The sequence below is a fragment of the Neoarius graeffei genome, chromosome 6 (assembly GCF_027579695.1).
Source record: "Neoarius graeffei isolate fNeoGra1 chromosome 6, fNeoGra1.pri, whole genome shotgun sequence".
Lineage (NCBI taxonomy): Eukaryota > Metazoa > Chordata > Actinopteri > Siluriformes > Ariidae > Neoarius > Neoarius graeffei.
This window is the reverse complement of record NC_083574.1, coordinates 95,893,753-95,919,767: the sequence shown is the minus strand read 5'-3', so window position 1 is coordinate 95,919,767 and position 26,015 is coordinate 95,893,753. Positions and strand designations below refer to the sequence as shown.

At 45.4% G+C, this 26,015-nt stretch overlaps 1 protein-coding gene across 7 annotated transcripts; it reads right to left on the bottom strand.

Moving 5' to 3' along the window:
- Nucleotides 1-15,289: 15,289 nt before the first annotated feature.
- On the bottom strand, nucleotides 15,290-24,908 carry LOC132888166 (uncharacterized). Of its 7 annotated transcripts, none has more exons than XM_060924197.1 (5): nucleotides 24,666-24,908; nucleotides 23,507-24,342; nucleotides 22,206-22,337; nucleotides 15,750-15,800; nucleotides 15,290-15,489 (listed from the first exon to the last, which is right to left on the bottom strand). In XM_060924197.1, the coding sequence occupies exons 2-5, from the start codon at nucleotides 23,996-23,998 to the stop codon at nucleotides 15,481-15,483; spliced, it is 684 nt and encodes a 227-aa protein (XP_060780180.1). In that variant the 5' UTR covers nucleotides 23,999-24,342; nucleotides 24,666-24,908; the 3' UTR covers nucleotides 15,290-15,480. The 7 variants fall into 7 exon arrangements, 4 of the variants coding, with proteins under 4 accessions (XP_060780180.1, XP_060780179.1, XP_060780178.1 ...); XM_060924196.1 differs by having other exon boundaries at nucleotides 15,290-15,800; nucleotides 23,507-24,044; nucleotides 24,231-24,342; XR_009654911.1 differs by lacking the exons at nucleotides 15,290-15,489; nucleotides 15,750-15,800 and adding exons at nucleotides 15,817-18,436; nucleotides 20,232-20,340.
- Nucleotides 24,909-26,015: the final 1,107 nt, after the last annotated feature.

Genomic DNA, 26,015 nt, shown 5'->3' with positions numbered 1-26,015 from the left:
GTAACGCACACCCACCAGGATAGGCTTCGTCTTGGGGATATACAGTTCCGTCCACACAATCTCTAGATTGTCACTAATGTCACATCTAGGATTGAACGCGATGTCACCGCGGATGTACATGCAGACTCCACCACCATTGCGGTTCCGATCGCGACGAACAATCAGGTAGCCTGTGATTTCCAACTCGGAATCGGTGATGAAATTGTCCAACCATGTCTCTGTGATACCGATGACTGCTACCTTCATGTCGGCCGCGAATACCCTCAGTTCATCCAGCTTCGGGAGCAGGCTACGAGCGTTCAGGTGGACAAAGTTCAAACCCTTTGATCTCAGGCAATCAAAATCAGCGTTTTCGTATGATCCTTGAGCCATTGTAGATTTTATCCTGTTGTTGGTCACTTGCGGGCCCGGATGCGTGTGTACGTCACTGGACAGGAGAATCATCAACGTAAAGAAGTATCTCATCGCGTTTGTTGTTGTTATGGCAGTTTGTTTACATTTTGTGCGGTCACTGCTGCAAGTTGCACTTCCGCCCAGCATTAGCGTCCATGTCAACCAGCGTTTCGATAGAGAAATCGCCGCAATCCTGTCTTGTGTGCACTTAAAAATCTTCTCTGAGCCATCTATATACCCTCTTACACATTTAGGGCAAGTCTCACTTGTTTTCGCTAGCATTGAGCTTGTCAAACTCACAAAAAAAACGAGGATGAAGAAAGAAAGCTCACCAGTCGCCATGACAGTCACTCAGGTCACGCTACACTAGGCTGCTGCTCTTTTTGTTTTCTTTTATGCTCATTCTGTGAAACTCCTTATTTATTGACTTTAAAATAAATGTACAGAGACATTGCGTACACCTCCGTCCTCTTGTATTGTCTTGGGAAACCCCTAGCCCTTGACAATATGGGGGCTCGTCAAACTTGCTTTGTGTTTTGATATTTTGTATTTTTTGTGTTCCGCAGCATGCCTGAGTCGCCAGTGAGCACTTCTTGGTTTTGTTTTGACTGCTAGTTCCCTTTGTACCCGTAGCAGTCTCCTTTTGTGGGGGCGTGAGGTGTACATTGTATTGTTTGGTTTGTCCCCCCCTAAAAAAAAAAAAAAAAGTTTTTTGTAATTTTCTGGTTTGTCTGCACTTGTTGGGATTGAAATCAGCACTTGTGTAATGATAACTGATAATCCGGATCTAATTGTTTTTCTGTTTTTGTTTTGCAGGCTTTCGAGTATCTTCCCTGGTAGGCACAGGAGGTGTCTTCGGACATCTCGTTTATTTTGTTAGTTTGTTGTTTTTGAGCGGGGAAGTGGGTAGAAGCAGTTTGTCTCAGGAGCACGTCCAGAGTTCCGAGTTGCTACAGTCTCGTAGTCTCTCGGTCTCCTGGTTTAAGGTGCGTAACAACCCCCCACAAGTACCTGTTCGAAGACTAAGGTCTACATAGAATAGTCAGATCCCCTTCTAGCTAGCATAGATGGGGTTGATTACTTGAGAGCCTGTGGACCGAATGTATCATTTTTAATTAACATTATTATTTTGAGTATCCGGAAGGGGTATCAGTTTTTTTGTGATTTGATTGGGGTTTTTACTAGTATTTAAGCCATGTCTGTAATAGACAGATTTGTGACCACTCCTACTGAGGAGGCGTTTGACTTGTTTACTAAGGAACAGCTGATCCAACTTGCGGAGCATTATGAGGTTCCAATGACCACCTATGATAAGCGGAGAAAAGAGGTGGTGAAAACGTTGGTCCACGAGGAGCTTGTTAAAGACATGCTGCCTCCAACTTTGCTTGATTCAGTTTCCAGTGTCCTGACATTCGACCAACAGAAAGAACTGTTACTACTCCAGCTAGACAAAAGCAAACAACAGCTGAGGGAGCAACAAGTTCTAACCGAGAGATGCCAATTAGGACGAGAAATTGAGCTGGGTAAACAAGAGCTTGAACGAGAGCGACTGGCCCTCGAGTGCACACGTTTAAGCATGATTGAAGCCGGTAAAATTACTCCGTCTGACTCTGGTAGTCCTGCTGTTGACATTACCAAGAACATCCGCCTTATACCTAAGTTCGATGAAGCAGATGTTGATACTTTCTTTAATCTGTTTGAACACATTGCTGACTTGTATACGTGGCCAAATGCAACCCGCTGTATAATGCTGCAGTGTACACTGACTGGCCGCGCTGCTCAAGCTTATTCAGCGCTTGGTGTACCTGAGAGCCGGACGTATTCGTGTGTTAAAAAAGCTGTCTTAAAAGCATATGAACTAGTGCCGGAGGCATATCATCAAAAGTTTCGTGGCATGCGGAAACCCTCCGGTCAAAGCTATGTGGAGTTTGCGGACGAGCTGTCACTTCAGTTTAAACGGTGTTCATCCACCGAAGTCGAGTCATTGGAAGACTTGTCTAATTTGGTGTTGGTTGAACAATTTAAGAACTGCCTTCCTGAAGATATTGCCATATATATCAGTGAACATCAAGTGACGACTATCTCTGAAGCTGCTGTATTAGCTGATGACTATGCATTAGTTCATAAAAGTAAACTTGTAAGTGCGCAAACGGCTCGCCATGGTTGGGTATACAGGGGCTGCCAAGCTCCCCCGAGTAATTCTACGTTCAATGCCTCTTCATCTAGTAGCTCTCATTCTCCACATTCTCATAGTAAGACTGACCCTAATCGACGGTGTAATTACTGCCTTCGTATGGGACATTGGAAATCTGAATGCGAGGAGCTGAAAAGAAAGAACAAAAATAAGTTTAGATACTATGCGCCAGCTACAGACGCAGCTCATGGTTCTGCCCTGGCGGTATCTATTTCTGGTCAACCTTCTAGTATGTTTGAGTCACAATTCATGTCTAGTTTCTCCCCTTTCATTTCATCTGGTTTTGTGTCATTAAGTGCTGATGGTAAAAAAGTGCCTATCAATATCCTGCATGATACTGGTTCAGTTGAATCATTTATTTTGCAATCAGTATTACCATTTTCTTCCGAGTCTGATTCTGGCCAATCTGTTTGTGTTCATGGGATTGACTTTAATGTTTTGTCTGTGCCTTTGCATCGAGTGTTTTTGTCCTCAGAGTTGATTAACGGCGAAGTGTTGGTAGGAGTGCGTCCATCATGGGGTGTCCATGATCCTGGGTAATGGCCTGGCTAAGTCTTTGGTATGGGCCACTGGGTCGTCTGAGCGAGGTGGTGAGTATGCTTGGGAACCTGATGTACTGCCTTTCTCTGAGGAAGGTGAAATCCCTTGTGTATCCCCAGCGACAGTTGTGACGCGTGCGGCTGCGCGTACTGCCAAAGTGGCTGATGGTGACAGCTCTCTGCCCTCACCGTTGGTTGGTTTGCCTACTTCCATCGCGTGCAAGCAGTTAATAGATGCGCAACAAGCTGACTCCTCACTGCAACCTTTATTTGACAAAGCAACTAGTAATGTTAATTAAGATCATGGCTATATGGTTAAAGATGAGGTTTTAGTGCGTAAATGTCCATCCCGCCACGGCCTTGATGGTGTTGCCAAGTAGTGGTGCCGTGCTCACTACGCAAAATGGTATTAACTACTGCTCACGACGATGCCGGTCACATGGGTATCAAAAAGACATATGACCGAATCATGCATCATTATTACTGGCCTCATATCAAACGGGACGTAGCCTCTCACGTTAAAACCTGTCATGTATGCCAGCTTACCGGGAAACCGAATCAGATGCCAAAACCTGTGCCCCTAAGGCCAATAACACCTGCGCCTAGGCCCTTTGAGCATTTGGTAATAGATTGTGTCGGTCCACTGCCTCGTTCTAAATCAGGATGTATGTATCTACTTACAGTCATGTGCCAAACTACTCGTTACCCTGCCGCCTATCCTTTGTGCTCCATCACTGTTAAGCCTGTGGTCAAAGCATTGTCCCAGTTTATTTCTATCTTTGGGTTGCCCAAAATAATTCATTCAGTCCATGGAACCAACTTCACATCGAAAACATTTTCCCAAGTCTTGCACGTTCTGAAAGTTAAACATAATAAATCCTCTGCCAGGCATCCGCAGAGCCAAGGCGTGCTGGAGAGGTTCCACCAAATGTACAAATCGATGCTTCGTGCCTACTGTGTTGAATTGGGCAGAGACTGGGAGGACGGCCTTCCCTGGTTGCTACTGGCAGCGAGGGAAGTGACTCAGGCTAGCACCGGGTTTAGCCCCAACGAAATGGTATTTGGTCATGCTGTACGAGGGCATGTTTCGTGTTTGTTTGTTGACTGTGTTACCGTGGAGCCACCAAAGTCATTGACAGAATACATAAATGGTTTCCGACGCCGTCTGTATCTAACTGGCTCTTTGGCCATGAAGCACCTGCAAAAGGCGCAGGGAAAAATGAAACGGGTGTATGATCTAAAGTCTGAAAACCGCTCTTTTAAGCCTGGGGACAAGGTAATGGTTCTTTTACCGGTAGCTCACTCTCCATTTCAGGCCAGGTTTTCAGGTCCTTATAAAATCTTGCGATGTGAGAGCAATGACAATTATGTAGTGGCAACACCCGACAGGAGAAGGCGCACACAGTTGTGCCACGCCAATCTATTAAAACGCTATCATGACCGTGATTGTGTGTCCAATGCCAATAGCTCCAGCTCTGCCCTCAGTCCGGTGGTGGCAGCTCCGGATGAGGCTAGCGCTGGAGGGTCGCCCGCTTGTTTGACATCTGGTGTCGCTCCTGCTCCAGTGGTGGCAGCACTGGAGGAATCTGTCTGCGAACCAGACGATGCTGTGTTGCTTGGTAAACTGAATAATTCCGAGTCATTGGCCAATTTGCCGTTGATACTCAGTCATTTAACACCAGATCAGGCTTCTCAGTTGAGTGCATTAATTAGGGACTTTCCTTTACTGTTGTCTGATACCCCTATGCAGACTCACCTGATAAGCCATGACATTGACGTTGGGAATGCCGTCCCTATTCAGCAACGTTTCTATAGAGTGCCGGGTGAGAGACGGCAGCTCCTAGAAAATGAAGTCGACTATCTCCTAAACAGTGATCTGGCTGAGAAGTCCTTTTCAAGCTGGACAAGCCCTTGCATTCTGGTGAAGAAGGCAAATGGTACCAACCGCTTCTGTACCGACTATCGGAAATTAAATAGTGTCACCAAGGCCGACCTGTTCCCTCTTCCTCGCATGGAGGATTGCGTGGACCAAGTTGGTTCAGCAAGATATGTAACAAAACTAGACTTGCAAAAGGGATATTGGCAAATCCCTTTAACAAAGCGTGCCCATGAGGTTTCTGCTTTTATAATGTCAAGCGGTCTATATTCGTACAAAGTAATGCCTTTCGGACTGAGAAATGCAGCTGCTACATTTCAAAGGCTCATGAACCAGGTCATGGCGAACTTAGAGGGCTGTGCAATTTATCTTGACGACGTTGTGTGCTTTAGTGATACCTGGAGCTCACACTTGCATCGCCTTCGTCAGCTGTTCACCTGCCTCGTTCAAGCCAATCTCACCGTCAATCTGGCAAAGTGTGAGTTCGCCAGGGCGACGGTGACTTATTTGGGCAAGGTCGTGGGTCAAGGTTTCGTGCGTCCAGTACGCGCCAAGGTGCTGGCAATTGACGCCTTCCCTCCTCCTTCAAACAGGCGAGAGCTGATGAGGTTCCTCGCGATGATGGGTTATTATAGGAACTTTTGCCCCAATTATTCCTCCGTCGTTGTTCCATTAACATCTCTATTGAAGAAAGGCAAACCGTTTGTCTGGACGTCTGTCTGCCAAACTGCATTTGAGAAGGCAAAATCCCTTCTCACCTCCGTGCCTCTTCTTGCAGCACCTAAAATGAACAAACCTTTTAAGTTGCAAGTAAATGAGAGTAAAGTCGGCGCTGGCGCCGTTTTACTGCAAGATGGCGATGACTCAGTTGAACACCCCATCTGCTATTTCTCTCAAAAGTTTGATTCATATCAGTTAAACTATTCGACAATAGAGAAGGAAGCACTCGCATTAATTTGGGCCTTACAAACATTTGATGTATACCTTGGGAGTAGCCCAGGTCAAATTCATGTGTACTGCGATCATAATCCACTGGTTTTTCTTCATTCCCTCCTGAACCCGAATCAACGGTTAATGCGCTGGAGTTTATTTCTTCAACCTTACAACCTTCATATCACATACATCAAGGGCAAGGAGAACGTCACCGCGGACGCGCTGTCACGGGCCCTTGACCCCTAGTGTTTGGATGAGTATTGTTTCTTTGAACCTGTTCGTCCCTATTTTCCAGGCGCCAGAATATTGGGCAACTGGTAATCATAGAGGCCGCGTATAACGTCTGGTAATTCGGAACTGTTTGGTATATTGAATGGAATGAACCTTTGTAACAACGTGGAATCTATGCAAACATAGTTGGTAATGTCATGACTTGGATGTTGGATTTTCTTTTTTTTCACTAGTGTGTGCCACACATACACAATGTCGACATTGCATTGGTGATGGTTTTGGGGTGATGGACGTTTTAGATGGTAGTGATTTATATTGTGTAGAATTTGTAAGTTTGGATATCCATTGTTGATTGTTTGGTATTGGTTGTATTGTTGAATTGAATTGGTTTTGTTTGAGCAGTCTATGGTGTTTTGTAACCCCGTACTAGAAATCCCTTTATGGGGGGAGGTGTGATGGCCCTAGTGGCCAAACCATAACATGTTCATTCTTTTTGAGCAAGCTTGGCTTTTGAGGCGTGTTCTCGTTACAGCTGATCAGCAACACCAGGTGCACAGGTGTGGCCGGCTCCTATAAGAAGCGCCTCAGATGTCAGCTCGGTCTCTCTGGCACTCTCGCTACACTAGGCTGCTGCTCTTTTTGTTTTCTTTTATGCTCATTCTGTGAAACTCCTTATTTATTGACTTTATAATAAATGTACAGAGACATTGCGTACGCCTCCGTCCTCTTGTATTGTCTTGGGAAACCCCTAGCCCTTGACACACACTTTCTAATTCCACCCTCAGTGATCACTACACTCTTCTTCTAGGGTTCTTTATATAGCTAAAGGGTCTTCTCAAATTAGGGTTTTCCATTAACTAGCAGAATTGTGTTTCATTTTCTTTATAAATCAAGTCAAAAAGAGGACTCATGGCCATGTAATGAATCACTTTGTGGATCATTTGACAAATCAGTTTATGAATGTTTAGCTTCATAGAATAAAGAGTGAAATAGATTTGATCAGGTTTGTAACTCTGGGAGAAGTATGATGTTGGATATTTTTACTTGGAAATGTGAATAAAGTGGACCTTTAACGTGATTCCATAGACATAATTAGCCTTAAGGACAATGTTGTAATCATGTAATGCACTTAATGAATCCATTAATGAATCATTTGACAAGTCACTTGATGAATTGCTGGGGGGGGGTTTCTTTCTTTCATCGTTTCATCATAGTTTCATTTCAATATTGTGAAAATTGGCCAAGCATCCATGGACTAGTTCACAAAATTATGTTTCGCATACTCTGCAAATTATAACAAATTTGAGTGGGTGGAGCTAAATTGTCAAAGAAATTTTTGAGAGTTTTGGCAACATAATCATACAAAAAAAAAAGAAGAAATTTTACTATACACCGAAGTTTGCAAGAGACATGTTTGTTTCTATATGCACAAACACAAATAGTGCTTCCAGTAGCCGGTGTGAGCAATATTGCGTCAGTTTATACTGGGTCACGACAGGAACAGACCATGTAAGGTTTGTGAAGATAGCCCAGTGTAAACTCTATCAAAAGCCTGCTGAAAGCTGATTAGTTTACGGTGATGAAATAATGAGGTCACCATCAACAGTCCTTTTAACCCTTGTATGGTGTTCTGGTCTGTGGGACCCGTTTTCATTTTTTAATCAAAGGAGCAATGATACGATTCATTATTTTTTCAAACTCAGACTCATTGGCCGTGGCTCATTTTCTGTGAAGAACATTTTTCAGAACACATTTTCGATGACCACACACTGTACACCCCTCCGACACATTTATATGACATACAGGATGTTTGGGTCCACTGGACCCGGGGCTAATAAAAGTGTGTACCTTCACTCTGTCCTCCTCCTGTCTGGGCCTGCTGTTAGTGTGTGTGTGTGTGAGTTTTGTGTTTCTGCCCCTGCCGTTCAAGCACCGACACCTGTCTGCGCTCACATTCCTACACATTTTACCCTCTGTCTTGCGAGAACCAAGACAGAAGTTCCCATAAATTGTGGGCGGGACACAATAAATAAAGCTTTTCCAATGTGGCTCATTATCACAGCTGATCAACATCACCAAAAGAGTCTCTGCTCAGATGGACTTGCAAATGATTTTGGAAGAGAGAGAAGCTTTTGATGATGATGATGTAGAGGAAGATGTTTCAGAACGTGAGGATCACATTTCTGAAAATTCAGAGTCTGACAGTGACTTTGAAGAAGAGGATGAGACGGAGCATCACCCAGTCCCAAAATGAAGATGAGCATGGGGATGATGTGTTGTATAGACTGACAATGGTTACTATATGTGTTCAGCTTGTGTTGTGTAAACTGAACTGAATGGGTTAAAATTCTAATGAAATTCAAAGAAATAAAAATCAGTTGTTATGAAAAACCTTGCTTCATTTGTAAATGTGAAGAAAAACATCTTTTTTTCCACTCATATCTTGACTGTAATTGATTTTCTTTTTGTAAAATTACATTTTATTAACCTTCATCCTACCAAGTGGGGTCCGTCTGGACCCCGCACCTATATATTTGTTTGCCATTTTAAAAATATGTGACATACTGCCTCACCGTTTTATGAATTTGTCGGAATTTATGTCTTAATTAAAACACTAAAGCACCAGAAGATCAGCTTTTTGCATTGTGAAGGTATAATTAATTTGTTACTGGGGTCCAACCAGACCCCAGAGTAAAATTTATCTGTCTTTCATTTTATAATTGAATAGCGCACTGAAAGTTAGCTTCTTTTTGGTTGTTTCAGATTCATAATGGCTAACAGACAAAGACAAGCTAGATACACAGCAGCAGAGGCCTTAAGGCAGATTCTGAACACAAACAATGACTCTGAGGACAGTGAATTTAGTGACTTATCGGGATCCGAGGCAGATCACATCTCTGAAGCCTCAGATCTAAGTGACACTGAAGTAGTAGTTCAGCAGCAAGTACATGCAGATGAAAACAGACCCACTGATCAAAATCCAGAAGAAATAGGGAACCATGGTGCTGCAGCTGCTCCAAACAGAGGCCCTGGAAGAGGCCGAAGGCGTGGTAGAGGCCGCGGTAGAGGCTGTGGCCGTGGCCATGGTAGAGGGCAAGGACGAGGTAGGGGACAAGCCCAGCCACAAGGGGATGTTGAAGGGAAACATCTAGGTGATGAACCTGCTCAAGTTGCTCATCCATTGGATCAAGACCAACAGAATAACCAGCAAGGTGTACTACAAGGAAGAAATGGGACTGTATGGCAACAGGCACCTCCTCCAGGTGGACGTCGACAGGCTCAAGACATCATTAGGAACCGACCTGGTGTCACTAATGAAGCTGAATGTGCAAGTATTGAAGAGGCCTTTCTTTTGTATGTGACACCTGAGATGATTGATATTGTAGTTCATGAGACAAACAAGTATGCCAGAAGATGGATTCAAGAATGGAATGAAGCACACCAAGAGAATCAAAGAGGAGAATGGAAGCTCCTTGATGATATTGAGATGAAAGCCTTCCTGGGTCTTTGCATACTAGCAGGGGTTCAAAAATCCAGCAAAGAACTAGTGGCAGCTTTATGGTCGGAAACTGAAGGAAGACCACTGTTCATAGCTACGATGTCCAGGGGAAGGTTTACTGACATTTTGAAATTCCTCAGGTTTGATGACAAAGCCACACGTGAAGCCAGACAAGCTACTGACAAACTTATAATACCTCAGAGAAGATGGGAAGTACAGTAACGTTCCAAAATCAAACTACCAATGATTGCTGTATTCAGTTTTGCCTTAATATAAAACTTACAAGGCATTCCTTCTTGGGGTCCGTGTGGACCCCACTGCTGCAATAAGCACAGGCTGCAAAACAAAAGCCCTAAATTATTTTACAATTACTTTTTTGTTTTAAATTGTGTAAGAAAAGACCTAAGTTTTAATCCAGAATGTTTTACAGCTGCATGAGCTGCAAAAATCATGTATATAATGCCAATTTTTTTTTGTGGCGCTATAATTTGCTACGTGTATGCTAGTTATTGCAATGTTATTGCATTTATAATACATCATTGATATTCAGCAGTAGTGGATTTTGTTCTTCAATAAAGTTATGTCTGTTTGCTGCATTGAATTGGTTCTTACTGCATTGATTTCAAGGTATTCCCTCCTGGGGTCCATACGGACCCTGCCTGGTAGTTTGTGTATGTAAAATTGGCTGGTAGGATGAAGGTTAAAAAACAAACAAACGGGTGGCATGGTGGTGTAGTGGTTAGCACTGTCGCCTCACAGTAAGAAGGTCCGGGTTTGAGCCCCGTGGCCAGCGAGGGCCTTTCTGTGCGTAGTTTGCATGTTCACCCCATGTCCGTGTGGGTTTCCTCCGGGTGCTCCATTTTCCCCCACAGTCCAAAGACATACAGGTTAGGTTAACTGGTGACTCTAAATTGACCGTGAATGTGAGTGTGAATGGTTGTCTGTGTCTATGTGTCAGCCCTGTGATGACCTGGCAACTTGTCCAGAGTGTACCCAGCCTTTCGCCCGTAGTCAGCTGGGATAGGCTCCAGTGTGCCTGCGACCCTGTAGAACAGGATAAAGCAGCTAGAGATAATGAGATGAGATGAGAAATGTAATCTCACAAAGTGTAAAGGTCAGAGCAGGTGGGTGGAGCACAGAAGTACGGCAGGCCAGAACTGAGTTCCAAAAACTCTCTTTATTGACAGCTTTTCAGCTTCCACACATTTATTCATATATAACTATATATACACACACACACACACCACACACACGTGTTCTGGTCGGGAGAGAGCCCGCTCTGCTCTCGCTCTCTTCCTTAAATAGGGCGTGGCTGCTGGGAAGACACACAAACACAGGTTAATTCACATCAGGTGTAGTGATTCTGCCACTTACCTTCCCTGACTCCGCCCTCCGGTCACAGACCGACGCTTGACCATGCCCCCACTGCCATATACCCCCACCGCCCGACTCAGGCTGGGCAGCCGTCCGGCCCGCAGCCGACTCCCCCCCCCCCCCCCTTTACGGGAGAGGAAGTCCGGCGCGACCATCTGCACCCCCGGCCTGTGAACCACCTTGAAGTTAAAAGGTTGGAGTGCCAGATACCAACGGGTGATCCACGCGTTGGCATCCTTCATGCGGTGGAGCCACTGGAGGGGCGCATGGTCCAAACAGAGGGTGAAAGGGCATCCCAGCAGGTAGTAACAGAGGGCGAGGACCGGCCACTTGATGGCCAGGCACTCCTTCTCTATGGTGCTTTAGCGCCCCTCACGCACTGACAGCTTCCAACTTATATACAGCACTGGGCGATCCTCCCCCTCCCCCTCCACCTCCTGGGACAAAACAGCCCCCAGCCCTCTGTCCGATGCATCCATCTGCAATATAAAAGGGAGAGAAAAGTCAGGGGATTGTAACAGTGGCCCCCCCACACAGTGCAGCCTTTACCTCAGAAAAAGCCCACTGGCATTGCTCCATCCACTGGACCGGATCTGGTGCCCCCTTTTTAGTGAGATCAGTCAGCGGGCTGGTGACGTCTGAATAAGTAGGTATAAACCTACGATAATAGCCAGCCAGCCCCAGGAACTGTCTCACCCCCTTTTTGGTCTTGGGCCTCGGGCAGGCCACAATTGCCGCTGTCTTGTTAATTTGGGGACACACCTGCCCATTGCCCAAGTGGAAGCCCAGATACTGTACTTCCACCCGCCCAATCACACACTTCTTCGGGTTGGCTGTGAGACCCGCCCGCCTCAGCGACCTAAGGATGGCCCTCAGATGTTGGAGGTGCCTCGGCCAGTCATTACTATAGATAATAATATCGTCGAGATAGGTGGCCGCATAGGTGGCGTGGGGGCGAAGGACCCTATCCATCAGCCGCAGAAACGTAGCGGGTGCCCCAAACAGCCCAAAAGGAAGTGTGACAAACTGGTGTAAGCCAAACGGTGTGGAAAAGGCCGTTTTTTCTCAGGATAATGGAGTCAAGGGGATCTACCAATAACCCTTTGTTAAATCCAGTGTCGAGTAAAAGCGAGCCGTGCCTAGTCGATCGAGCAACTCATCAATACGAGGCATTGGGTACATGTCGAATTTAGACACCGCGTTGACTTTTCTATAGTCCACACAGAACCGGACCGACCCATAGGCCTTGGGTACCAAGACCACTGGGCTGCTCCAGTCACTGTGGGACTCCTCGACGATGCCCATTTTGAGCATGGCCTCGAGTTCTTCCCGAACCACTTTTTTCTTGTGTTCGGGTAGCCTGTAAGGGCGGCTACGCACTACCACCCCCGGGGGTGTCTCAATGTGGTGTTCTATGAGGTTGGTGCAGCCGGGCAGGGGTGAGAATATGTCCGAAAACTCAGTCTGCAACTGGGCAACCTCCGCGAGTTGGGTCGGGGAGAGGTGGTCTCCACAGGGGACCGAAGAGGTACGCGATGCCAATGTTCCCTTTTGAACCTCTGGCCCCAGTTCCGCCTTCTCCGGAACCACCGACACCAACTCCACAGGGACCTCCTCGTTCCAGAGTTTGAGCAGGTTGAGGTGGTAAACTTGTAACGACCCACTCCTGTCCGTTCGCCTCACCTCATAGTCAACATCCCCGACTCGCCGTGTGACCTCAAAGGGTCCTTGCCACTTGGCGACTAATTTGGAGCTCGATGTGGGCAACAGTACGAGTACTTTATCTCCCGGTGTGAACTCCCTGAGGCGCGTACCCTTGTTGTACAGGCGGGTTTGTCGTTCTTGGGCCTGCCGCAAATTCTCCTGGGTTAGCTGGGTGAGTGTGTGGAGTTTTGCGTGCAGGTCCATAACGTATTGGATTTCATTTTTACTCTGTGAAGGTCCCTCCTCCCAATTTTCCCGCAGCACATCTAGAATGCCGCGCGGCTTATGCCCATACAACAATTCAAATGGGGAGAACCCCGTGGAGGCTTGGGGGACCTCTCGCACTGAAAACAACAAGGGTTCGAGCCACTTATCCCAATTACGTGCATCCTCACTTACGAATTTTTTCATTATATTTTTGAGGGTGCGATTGAACCGTTCAACTAAACCGTCCGTTTGTGGGTGATACACACTGGTGCGGATCGGCTTAATACCCAACAACCCATACAGTTCCTTTAGTGTACGTGACAAACGCTGTGCCTTGGTCAGTCAGAATCTCTTTCGGGATTCCAACTCGGGAGATAACGCGGAAGAGTGCCTCCGCAATACTGCGTGCTGAGATATTGCGAAGAGGCACTGCTTCCGGGTATCGCGTTGCATAGTCCACCAGAACTAATATAAAGCGGTACCCTCGTGCTGACCAATCTAATGGCCCGACGAGATCCATCCCAATTCTTTCGAACGGGGTCTCGATTAATGGGAGAGGGCGCAAAGGCGCTTTTGGAATGGCCGCTGGATTTACTAACTGGCATTCGCGGCACGCCGTACACCACCTACGGACATCGCCGCGAATCCCCGGCCAATAGAATCGGGCCATTATTTGGGCTAGTGTTTTATCCTGCCCTAAGTGTTCAGCCATGGGATTAAAGTGAGCCGCCTGGAATACCAATTCCCGTCGGCTCTTTGGAATCAAGAGCTGCGTGACTCGCTCTTTAGTCTGAGTGTCCTGCATCACTCGGTATAATCTATCCTTCATAATCGCGAAGTAGGGGAAGGTCAGGGTGGCGTTTGGCTGGAGCGTTTGACCATCGATTACTCTCACTTGGTCAAATACATGCCGCAGAGTCTCATCTCGCGACTGCTCTAATGGGAAATCCGTGAGGGATTCCCCGAGAGAGGAGGGGCCGGCGGCTCCTCACTCTGATGCGGAGCTGACATAGACGGCTCTGTGACAACTGCTCCCACCAACGCGACACCGGGACCTCCCCTTACTAAACTACTACAGGACCCACTCTTTACTAAATGACTCATTAATTCCTGAAATCCCGGCCAATCAGTCCCCAAAATTATAGAGTGGGTGAGGCGAGGATTAACCGCTGCCTTTACTATAAATTTCTCCCCTCGAAACAGAATGTGAACTGATACTAAAGGGTAGCTGTGAACATCCCCGTGCACACACAACACCTTCACCAATTGTGCTCCCCCCAATGCCTCGTCTTGCACCAGGCTTTGGTGGATTGAGGTCTGATTACAGCCGGAATCCACCAAAGCCTGATATGTATCCCCTTGGATACTCACCGGTATGCGATACACTCCGGCCCGATCAAGGGCGGCTCCTGGCGCGTCGAGGATCTGAACCACTGCGCCCACCTCCATTACCGAGCACTGCTGTTGGAGGTGGCCCGGCTTCCTGCAGCGCCAGCAAACCGGCCCGGGCTTCCTCTCTGCACTGGTGCTCTGGGGCTCACTCACCTGAGGGGGGGGTGAGAGACAGACACAGACGGGAGAAATGGGAGGGCACTGCGGGTGCGGCGGGCCGGCTGGGGTGGAGCCGGCCCCCGCCTCCGCGGTGGGGGAATGGGGCGAGGACGATACACAGGAGGAGAGGGGGAGAGAGAGAGAAGGGAGGGGGAGAAGAGGTTGTCTGCTGTCCTGCCGTCAGGACAGCCGCCAAATGGTCCTCCGCCAGCTCGATTGACTGATCCAGTGACGCTGGGCGATGGCACTGGATCCACTCCGCCATTTCTTTGGGAAGTTGCGCGATGAACTGCTCCAGCACCACCAGGTCGACGACTCCCTCGGCGTCGTGGTGGTTGGCCCTCAGCCACTGCCTGCAGGTGTCCCGGAGTTGCTGGCCAACCGCGAACGGGTGGCCGACCTCCTCTAGGCGCAGAGCGCGGAAGCGCTGATGTTGCTCGAGGGTGCGCCCCACACGCTGGAGGATGGCCCGGCGCAGGTCCACATAGACCAGCCGGCTGTCGGTGAGGAGCTGTAGCGCGGCCACCTGCGCCTCGCCTGTTAGCGGGGCACAAGCTCTGCTGCTTGTTCAAATAGCGTGAGGCCTCGGGGTCGTCATGCGGGCCCACTCCACCTCACCCTAACAAAGGTGGGCCCGCACGACGACCCCGAGGCCTTCCTCACGCTATTTGAACAAGCAGTTGAAATAGCGTGAGGAAGGCCTCGGGGTCGTCGTGCGGTCCCACCTTTGTTAGGGTGAGGTGGAGTGGGCCCACAGCGATGGAGATGGTGGACCCCACCGACGCGAGGAGGTGCCGGAATGCCTGTCGATCTTCCTGTTGCGCCAGCACCAGGGCCTCAAACCGTTGTTCTTGCTCCTTTCGGAGGGCGAGCAGCGCCTGGTGCTGGCTCTGTTGGGCTGTGGTGAGGGTGCGGATTAGGTCTGCGAAGGGGGAGGACTCCATGGGGCTGTTCTCCTCTGTGCTCGGCATCCCAGGTTTCAGCACAACTGTAAAGGTCAGAGCAGGTGGGTGGAGCACAGAAGTATGGCAGGCCAGAACTGAGTTCCAAAAACTCTCTTTATATACAGCTTTTCAGCTTCCACACGTTTATTCATATATAACTATATATACACACACGCCACACACACATGTTCTGGTCGGGAGAGAGCCCGCTCTGCTCTCGCTCTCTTCCTTAAATAGGGCGTGGCTGCTGGGAAGACACACAAACAGGTTAATTCACATCAGGTGTAGTGATTCTGCCACTTACCTTCCCTGACTCCGCCCTCCGGTCACAGACTGACGCTTGACCACGCCCCCACTGCCACACAAAGGTAAAGGGCAAATATTAACCATATATGCTGTTTATGTTGCTTGTAATTGGGGTGAAGTAAACATCTGTTAAGCATTTAATGTAAAATTGTTTGACTGTGTTGAATTTAAAGCACCAAAATGCAGCGGGTCCACCAGACCCACCAACACTGGCTGAGTAACAAAAATACGAACACCACACAAGTTAAAAGGACTGTTGATGGTGACCTCATTATTTCATCACCGTAAACTAATCAGCTTTCAGCAGGCTTTTGATAGAGTTTACATTGGGCTATCTTCATAAACCTTACATGGTCTGTTCCTGTCGTGACCCAGTATAAACTGATGCAATATTGCTCACACCGGCTACTGGAAGCACTATTTGTGTTTGTGCTTATAGAAACAAGCATATCTCTTGCAAACTTAGGTGTATGGTAAAATGTCTTCTTTTTTGTACGATTATGTTGCCAAAACTCTCAAATTTCTTTGACAATTTAGCTCGACCCACTCAAATTTGTTATAATTTGCAGAATGTGAAAATTTTATGAACTAGTCCATGGATGCTTGGCCAATTTTCACAATATTGAAATGAAACTATGATGAAACTGTTAGGGGTGGTGAGATTAGGATCCAGAAGCAGAACACACAGGCAGTAATCCAATAAATAATGAGATTTAATCCAGGGAAAGGGCGTGGCAAAAAAGGTAAACAAACAAATGGCAAAAATAGTCCAGGTAAAAAGAGACAAAAAAATGTGACAAAAACACGAGACAGACAAGGACAAAAATGCTAGAGCAAAAAAAAAAAAAAAAAACATAAACAGAAAAAACCCTAAGTTCAAAAACCATGAACTAGAAAAACCCAAAGGACTGGAGACCAGGGGTTTAAGCTGTGATACGTGAAAGGTGGGGTGAACACGTCACATGGTGAGTGGTAAAGCCAGTCTGATGGAACATGGATTGATGACCTTGCTGATGAGGAAAGGTCCTAGGTACCTGGGAGCCAGCTTGCGGGAGACGGTTCTGAGTGGCAGGTGGCATGTGGAGAGCGTGACTTGTTGCCCCACCCGGTAGGTGGGCACCTTAGAGCGGCATTTGTCGGCCTGCCTCTTGGATGCTAGAGCGGAGAGAATGAGTCTTCTCCGGGCCATTGCCCATGTCCTCCTGCAGCGGCATATGAAGATCTGGGCCAAGGGTATGGCAGCCTCCTCCTCCTGGCTGGGGAACAGTGGTGGTTGGTACCCTAGTGAGCACTGGAATGGAGAGAGACCTGTGGCAGAGGAAGGTAGAGTGTTATGTGCGTATTCGATCCAAGGTAGGTACTTGCTCCAAGAACTGGCATCCCTGGATGCCATGCACCTGAGTGCAACCTCCAAAGCCTGGTTAGCCCGTTCTGCCTGGCCGTTGGTCTGTGGGTCGAAGCCTGAGGTGTTAGGGTTTTGCTGGGATTCGAACCTGGTTCGTTGGTGTGATGATCCAGCAAATCCCCACTAGGCCACCAGGGGGATGACTCAAATGCAGAGGCGTGAGGCGGAAGTAGAAAAAGAATCAAAAGGTTTATTTATACTATATACACTATATACAGGGCAAAACAAAAAACAACAAAGAGTATAATCTAACACTGGGAAGACAAAGGGAAAAATAAAATATCAAAAGTTTAAGGTCCAAAAAGGAAAAGGCAAAAATGCAAAAGCTCAGAAGATCCAAAAACAGTCACTACTAAATCCAAAAGAAAGCAAAGTGCAAAACCAAGAACACAGTACAAAGGAAACTGGAGATAAACATAACAGCACAAAGACTTCGTGACAAGAGGACTGAACTCAGGGGTATAAATACACAAACTAATTAAGGACACAGGTGAAGATAATCAGGACAAACAGGCAATTAACAAAAACACAAAACACAGGAACAGTGGCGGCCTCTAGAGGCCAAAATAAACATGACATGAAAAGGAAATAACAGCGGCCTCTAGAGGCCAAAACAGTCCTAGTCCTAACATGAGGAGAGACTACAGGTGGCCCCGATGAGTTTGCTGAAGGCTCTCCAGAACTGTGCAATGAACTGAGGACCCCAGTCAGAAACAATGCCAGTAGGCAGACCATGTAGGTGGAAAACATGGTGGATGAGTAGCTCTGCGGTCTCTTTGGCTGAGGGGAGCTTGGGCAGAGGAATGAAATGGACAGTCTTGGAAAAATGGTCAATGACAGTGAGGATGCATGTATTGCCGCCTGAGTTGGGGAGTCCTGTGATGAAGTCCAGGGCGATGTGAGACCAGGGTCAATGAGGAATCGGGAGGGGTCTTAGCAAGCCGGCAGGGGGTTGATTGGCTGTCTTGTTCCGGGCACATGTGTCACAGGCTGCCACGAACTCCTGGACGTCTTCCTTGATGGATGGCCACCAGAAGCGCTGTTGGATGAGCACCAGGGTTCTAGCAGCTCCCCTCTTATATGGCTCCTCCATCATGGACGTTTTCATTGATGTCATTGAGGAGCTGAAGAAAATCATGATAGAAATCTACAAGGTCCTCCTGAGTACCAGACAGGGTAAGTGTGGAGATATTTTTGCACATCTCATGGACAGCTGAAAAGACAGATTCAGTGGAATCCAGTTATCAGTCCACCTCAGTCACTCCACAGCATTAGTTGGCCTAAAGAGCAGCAGATTGGATCTTTGCTGTTATTCCGAACAGGCCATATGAATTTATTGATGATTTTGTCTGTGCACTTTTTTTTTGTTGATTAGACATTTGGTATTGTGGTTTATTTTTTAAAATTTGCAGTTAATATATTTGTAATAATATATACACAGTCCCCCAAAAGTATTGGAACAGCAGGGCCAACTCTTTTGTTTTTGCCATACACTGAGGACATTTGGGTTTGAGATCAAAAGCTGCTTATGAGATGATAAATCTTAACTTTTCAATTTCCAGATATTTACCTCTAAATGTGTTAAACACCATAAAACATGGTATCTTTGATTTAGTCTAGGACCTGGCTTAGACATGTGTGTCGTCCCTTCCCACGCCATGTGGCGCATCAGGCGGTGCCGATCTCCGTTTCCACAGCCCTCGGCCTCTTGCCTATTACATAGCTAGGGTTACAGTGGGGGGCTAGTCCTCTGGTAACCACAAGAGTTTAACTCCCCACTTGCATCTGTATTGCAGCATGCCTTGCCAGATGGTAGTAGGTACCATTTTTATGATGGTTTTTGGTATGACCCGACCGTGAATAGAACTCACGATCTCCCAATCGAGAGGCGGACACGCTACCACTAGGCCACTAGCCGGTCTGGCTTAGACATGTATGCACATACTTTAGGAGAGGATAACTCAACTGTTAAAGGCTAATTTGAACCCAAGGAATAACTTGGGATGTGTGCCAAAATTGCTATCTGGGGCAAACAGCCTGGAAATTACCGATGGCCACCGGTATTACGGTATTATTATTATTGTATTACTCTTCATGTTCCTGACCCTGGTTTATGTGACACAAACAGTAATAGTGTGATGTTAAAAGTTGTATTGTTGGCTGTTAAACATTTAGGCTCTTAAGATATTGCTGCCTACTAAAGCAATAAGTTTTGTTTTGTATTCTTCACTTTAAGTTAACATTCCATTGATCATAATAGTATGATTTAAAACACAATTTCTTCATATTAATCAAATGCTTGCTTTCTTATACTCTCCTAAATTATGTGCATAGGTCTCCCAATTCCATAATTTCATGTTTGAGGTAGGGTTATTCTGTTTTTCTCATGTTTTCTGTGAAACTGCAATTTTGGCCAATTTTTGGTGTTTTTTTTTTACCTTGCCCTTGACCATAGCTTGTTCCCTTTTCCTTCAATCATGAAAATGATGTCACTAATGGATTCCCCATACAAAAAAACCCATAAAATGAGGTATTGCACATACTTCTGTGGTAAGTGGTTCAAAAATTGATATTTTCAATATGTCTACTGGCAGCCATCTTGGATTGGTGATTTTCGGCCTGTTTGCCCCAGATAGCGATTTTGGCACACATGCTAAGTTGTTTCTTGGGTTCAAATTAGCCTATAACAGTTGCGTTATCCTCTCCTAAATTATGTGCATACATATCTAAACCAGGTCTTCTACTAATTTGAACTCCTCATTTTTCAGGTGATCAAAAATGCTGGATCATGTGACTGATGGATATTTCTTGTTGTCCAGGTGTGCCCTGCTTGATTAATTTTTTAAGCAATTTAATATTTCTCAATGTTTACTCTTGGTTTGAGCTTGTAGCTATCTGTTCCAATACTTTTCATCATCTAAAATCTGTGTGGTCTGCCACCAAAGGTGCCATATTCTAAGTAAAAAAAAAAACACATCTTAATATAAATTAAAGCTGAAGTAAGTTCTGATATATTGTCTCTTATTCATCTTTTGATTTCAAACTTCACTGTATAGCAAGAACAAAAGAATTGACCTTGCTGTTCCAATACTTTTGGAGGAGACTGTATGTTTAACTTTATCCACTTCCATTGCATTGATGAAAACAGATCAGCGAATCACTGTCCTCTGGTTTGGAGTTCAGCCTGTAATAATAAAAGTAAAAAAAAAAAAAAAAAGAAAAGAAAAATTCATTACATTGTATATAAATAGTCAGGCCATAATTATTTGGACATTGACAAAGTGTTAATTGAGCTCTCTGCCATGGTATATTGGACATGAAATAAAATGACAACGCTGAGCTGAAAGTGTAGCTTTTATTTGAGGGCATTTCCATCCAAATCAGGTGAGCAGTGTAGACATTATAACAGGGGTCTTCAATCCTATCCACAAAGGGCCAGTGTGGCTGCAGGCTTTCATTCCAAACAAGCAGGAGCTACACCTGATTTCACTTGTTTAATCATTTCACCCTCGTCTCCAATCAACAATCAAGTGAGCCTCCAATTTGGCTGTAATGAAAGCCTGCAGCCACACTGGCCCTTTGTGGATAGGATTGAAGACCCCTGCATTATAACATGTTTTATATGTGGTGTCTCTAGTCCCCCAAACCCCCCTCCACCACCATAAACTGGGTTTCTTCCCTGGAGAAGCTCTGCCATGCCTTATTACAGCTCTCTTCACTTCCTGCTTGTTCTCAAGTCACTTTGTCTTTGATTTGTTACATCATCAATAAATACAATGGAACCAGTTCCATTGGCAGCCATAGACGCCCAAACCATAAGATGAGATGGTGTGCTTCAGATAATAAGCAGTTGCTTCCCTTCCCCATGCTCTTCTCTTCCCTTCATTCTGATCTTTGTCTCTCTATAGGATGTTGTGGTCTTTTTACCTCGCCCGGGACGGAGTCCACCAGGGGGCGAGGTATTGTTTTCGGTTGAGTTTCTTTGTTTTTTTGTTGACGATATGACGAGAAAATGGCTGGACTAATCTTCATGAAACTTTCAGGATAGATGGGCATTGGTCTCAAATAGAACCTCCAACATTTGGAGGGTCATCCGGCCAAGGTCACCAAAAAGGTCAAAATCGTTTTTGTTGTGGCTACTGCCTCATATACAGGCACTAGCCACTATATTGTCATGCTGTAAGAATGTAAGTGTAACAATTGCACACTGCGCTCTGTGCATATGTGTTCCAATTAAAATGGCCAGTGAGTGTATACAATTCGGTTCACCATTCGGAATAAATAGACTCGACTAAAGAAATCGCTTTCAGACATGTTTATGCTTATTACAGAAGGAAAGTGTGTTCCACTGAGCTCTAGCGCCAGGCATTTCTCATTTCCCGTTTCTCATTTCTCATTTCCAGGAAATAAGAGTTTGGGTAAGTTTATAAGTTTTTGCCAAACTTGAATCCGGTCTTCCAGTTTTTGAGGCTGACCAATGGTGTGTACATCTTGTAGTATACTCTCTGCATTGACCTTGATGAAGTCTTCTCTTATTTGTTGACTTTTATACCTACCTTCTGGAGGGTGTTCTTTTTCTAGCCAACTGTTATGAAGGGGTTTTTCTTCACCAGGGATAGATTTTTTCTGTCATCCACAAGTGCTGTTTTCCAAGGTCTTCTGGTTTTTTTTTTGGTGTTTCTGAGCTCACCAGTATGGTCTTTCTTTTTAAGAATGTACCAAAGATCCATATGCCATTTTTTTTCAAACTCTCTGATGGGTTTGTTTTGGTTTTTCATCCTAATGATGGCTTGTTTTACTGGTAGTGACATCTCTTAAGACTTCATGTGGAAAGTTATCAGCAACAGATTCATATACCACAAACTACGTATACTTAATTTTGTATTTGTTACTTCTGTGCTCTACCGTACATGCTCATCCTTATGCTGTATGCATTTTCTTATGTCTTTGCTGATTTTGCTCATTGTATTTGGACCAACATACAGTATTTGCTCAACACATTGAGGTACATTTCCCTTTACCTCACCAGGATGTGTTTCGCATACATACCAGTCGCCTCTCAAGCACGCTGATTTCCTGTTCCAGCTCCCTGATTCTCACGTTGATCTCCTCAATCTCAGCTGCTCTGTTCATCTGTGCTGCTCCTCCATGTTGAATGTTTTCTCTGATCTCATTGTAGAGCTGATCAAAGTGAAAAGAGAAAAAGTGTGCTTGAAACATTGATACCCGTGTTCACTATTGTTTTGTTCTAATGTACAGAAGTATTAATAACTGATCTAATATTTGAAAAAAAGGATATTAAATTAAAAATCAAGACACTGCAAAATATGACAGATTTAAAAAAGAGAAAAATGACATATCAGTCTCAGTAGTTTGTGAGAAAACTAGAAATGGTTCCAACTAAAACCTTTAAAGAACACTTGAAGAACTTTTCCCCCCCATAAATGTTCTCCCAGCCACTACAGAAAAAAATGCTACAGCAATATTAACTTTATAACGCGGGAAATAATCACAAGGGGGAAAAAATCATGAATGATCTTGTTTAGATTATAAATGTAATAATGTTTTTGATTGTCCCGCCTGAAGAACAAGAGATGAATTTATAAATATTTAGGGAGGTCTATCCCTCATGGTAAGGCTGTAATGATGCTTGTTATATTTTCTCATGTAGTTTCAGACATGGCAGCACGGTGGTGTAGTGGTTAGCGCTGTCGCCTCTCAGCAAGAAGGTCCTGGGTTCGAGCCCCGGGGCCGGTGAGGGCCTTTCTGTGTGGAGTTTGCATGTTGTCCGCGTGGGTTTCCTCCGGGTGCTCCGGTTTCCCCCACAGTCCAAAGACATGCAGGTTAGGTTAACTGGTGACTCTAAATTGAGCGTAGGTGTGAATGTGAGTGTGAATAGTTGTCTGTGTCTCTGTGTCAGCCCTGTGATGACCTGGCGACTTGTCCAGGGTGTACCCCGCCTTTCGCCCGTAGTCAGCTGGGATAGGCTCCAGCTTGCCTGCGACCCTGTAGAAGGATAAAGCAGCTAGAGATAATGAGATGAGATGAGTTTCAGACATGGCAGCATGGTGGTGTAGCGGTTAGTGCTGTCGCCTCACAGCAAGAAGGTCCGGGTTCGAGCCCCGTGGCCGGCGAGGGCCTTTCTGTGCAGAGTTTGCATGTTCTCCCCGTGTCCGCGTGGGTTTCCTCCGGGTGCTCCGGTTTCCCCCACAGCCCAAAGACATGCAGGTTAGGTTAACTGGTGACTCTAAATTGACTGTAGGTGTGAATGTGAGTGCTAATGGTTGTCTGTACAGATAATGAGATGAGATGAGTTTCAGACATCAGTAACAGTAAGCATTTCCCAGTACCTCAGGAGGACGCATCCTGGTTTGAATATCCAGCAATTGCCCTCGAAGCCTGTTGTTTTCCAGTCGCAGCTCCTCAACTCTCGCTCTGAGCTCCTCGGTTTCATCCTGTTGTTCTCTTGCTACCTGAATGTTATGAATGACCTTGTTGCGGTGCTCAACAAACCTGTTGCAGAGCCATTCAAGTTCAGACTCTTGACCAGATATGTTGAAAATGGGTAAATCACCTTTTACTTCACATCTTTCAGTCAGTTGCAGAGACACATGAGGTGGAATGATTTTTTGAATCTCCTTCTTCCACTCCTCAGTGTTAGTCTGCATAAAAAGCAGCACATGGAGTTTTTCTTGTTGATATATTCTGAATAGAACATCTGGATTTCTGAGAAGAGTTTCATCTCTGTGCTTTTTTTTCTCTCGTTCAGTCATGCCAGCTGGATTAACTCCCTCATACATGTTCCTGACCCGGTTCGTGTCCCTCACTTGGCTCTCTGTCATGTTTCTTCTTTCTCTTGTGTTCTGAGTAGCCCACTGAGCTTATATACTTTTAATGAAAACATATTGTGCAAGAGGAGGGAGGAGATGGAAAATAAACCTTTATGGATCTTCAAGGTCACATGATCTTAAACTTTATTCTTACAGGAGACAGGGCTGGTTATGTTATGGCATGTGAAAGCATGAACAATATTCCCATGAGGGAAACCACATGTTAAAAAAAAGTGATATTCACGTGAAGTTAAAAAAACACAGGTGAGTCATGAAGTGATTCATCTGTTGTTGAGTTGTTTTCGATTTGTGTGATATTCGGTAATCCCATCTTCCTTATGAGTTTCGACAGAGTACTGTAGTTAAAACAATAAAAGTATCAGGTACAAATAAAGAGTACTTCAAACTACGATCACAATTTTACACTCAAATCTCAGAATATATTGTTTAATTTGACAGAAATTAAAGAAGAACAAACAATAGATAAGTGTGTGTGTGTGTGTGTGTGTGTGTGTGTGTGTGTGGGAGAGAGAGAGAGAGAGAGAGAGAGAGAGCACATTTCAGACAAAAAACAAACATCATGAAGGCTCTTTCGATTACGTTCATTATGTCTTATATTAAATATAGTTAGTTTTTTTTTTCTTTTTTATCAGACATCTAATTTATTGGGTTTGTTTACCTGACATGTTTCGACGTACAACTTCCGTCTTCCTCAGAGTGTCACCGGATGTTAATTGGTGACGCATCTTTTATCAGCTGCTGTTTCTGAAGGCGTGGCCTTCCTGTCTGGTTTGACAGGTCGGTCACGCCTTCTACTGTCTGTTTGTCCCCTGCAAGATGGCACTCCAGGTGTGGGAGAGCATGTATGCTCCCTCATCCCGGTTGATGGTCCTCGGGCTTCGCTTACGGATCTCCATGGCCTCCCTGATCCAGCGCTGATGTTTGTTATCTTCTGTGCGGATGACTCTGGCATTCCCCCAGTCCATAATGTGATTTTCCCTTTTACAGTGATCTGTTATAGCTGACTTATAATTTTCCTGTTGTGCCTTTTCTTTTATTGTTCGGGTTTGTCTTGTAGCTGTCTCCTTTTCGCACTCTTTCTTATGTTCATGTTTTCTTGTGCTGAAACTCCTTCCTGTCTCCCCAATATAAGTTTTATTGCATAATTTACATGGAATCTCATATATGGTGTTGCATCTGTTGTCCGGATGTATTCTGTCTTTGGGATGCACCAGGATCTGACGGAGTGTTGTGTGTGGTTTGACAGGTGTGTTAACATTGTGTTTCCTCATTACTCTTTGAATGCGTTCAGTTATTCCCCTGATGTATGGTAATGTAACTACTCCCCTGTGTTCTTGTTTGTTAGTTTGTTTTTTCTCTTTCTTTTGTGTTTTGTTGTTTTTAACCTGTTCCTCCCCTTTGGATATTGCCCATTGTGGATATTGACATGCTTTCAGTGCGTGTTGTATATGTTGTTCCTCCTGTTCTTTGTCCTGTGGATCTGTAATTATTGCTGTGCGTTCATGTAATGTTCTAACTACGGATATTTTGTGCATTATGGGGTGTTCGGAAGTCCAGTTTAAATATTGGTCGGTGTGTGTGGGTTTTCTGTGTACTTTTATTTTGATATCCCCATCTTCTGTGTGTTGTATTTTTAAATCCAAAAATGCTATTGACTGCTCCGTTTCTTCTTCATGTGTGAATTTTATATTGCCGGTATTGTCTATGGTGTTAAGATGGTCGGTGAGTTGTTGAGTGTGTCCCCTCTTTACTTTTTCCAATATGTCGTCCACATACCGTTTCCAGAGTGTTGGTCTGTATTCCGCTGGTATTGTGGTGAGTGCTTTTTGCTCCAGATCCTCCATGAAAAAACCGCACATGATGGCTGATAGTGGGTCTCCCATAGCAAAACCTTCCTTCTGTCTGTAGATTGTATTCCTGAACTGAAAGTATGTGGATGTGGCGATGAATTGAAGAAGCTGAGTGATGTCTTGTACGGTGAGGTTTGTACGTTTCTTGAGCGTCCTGT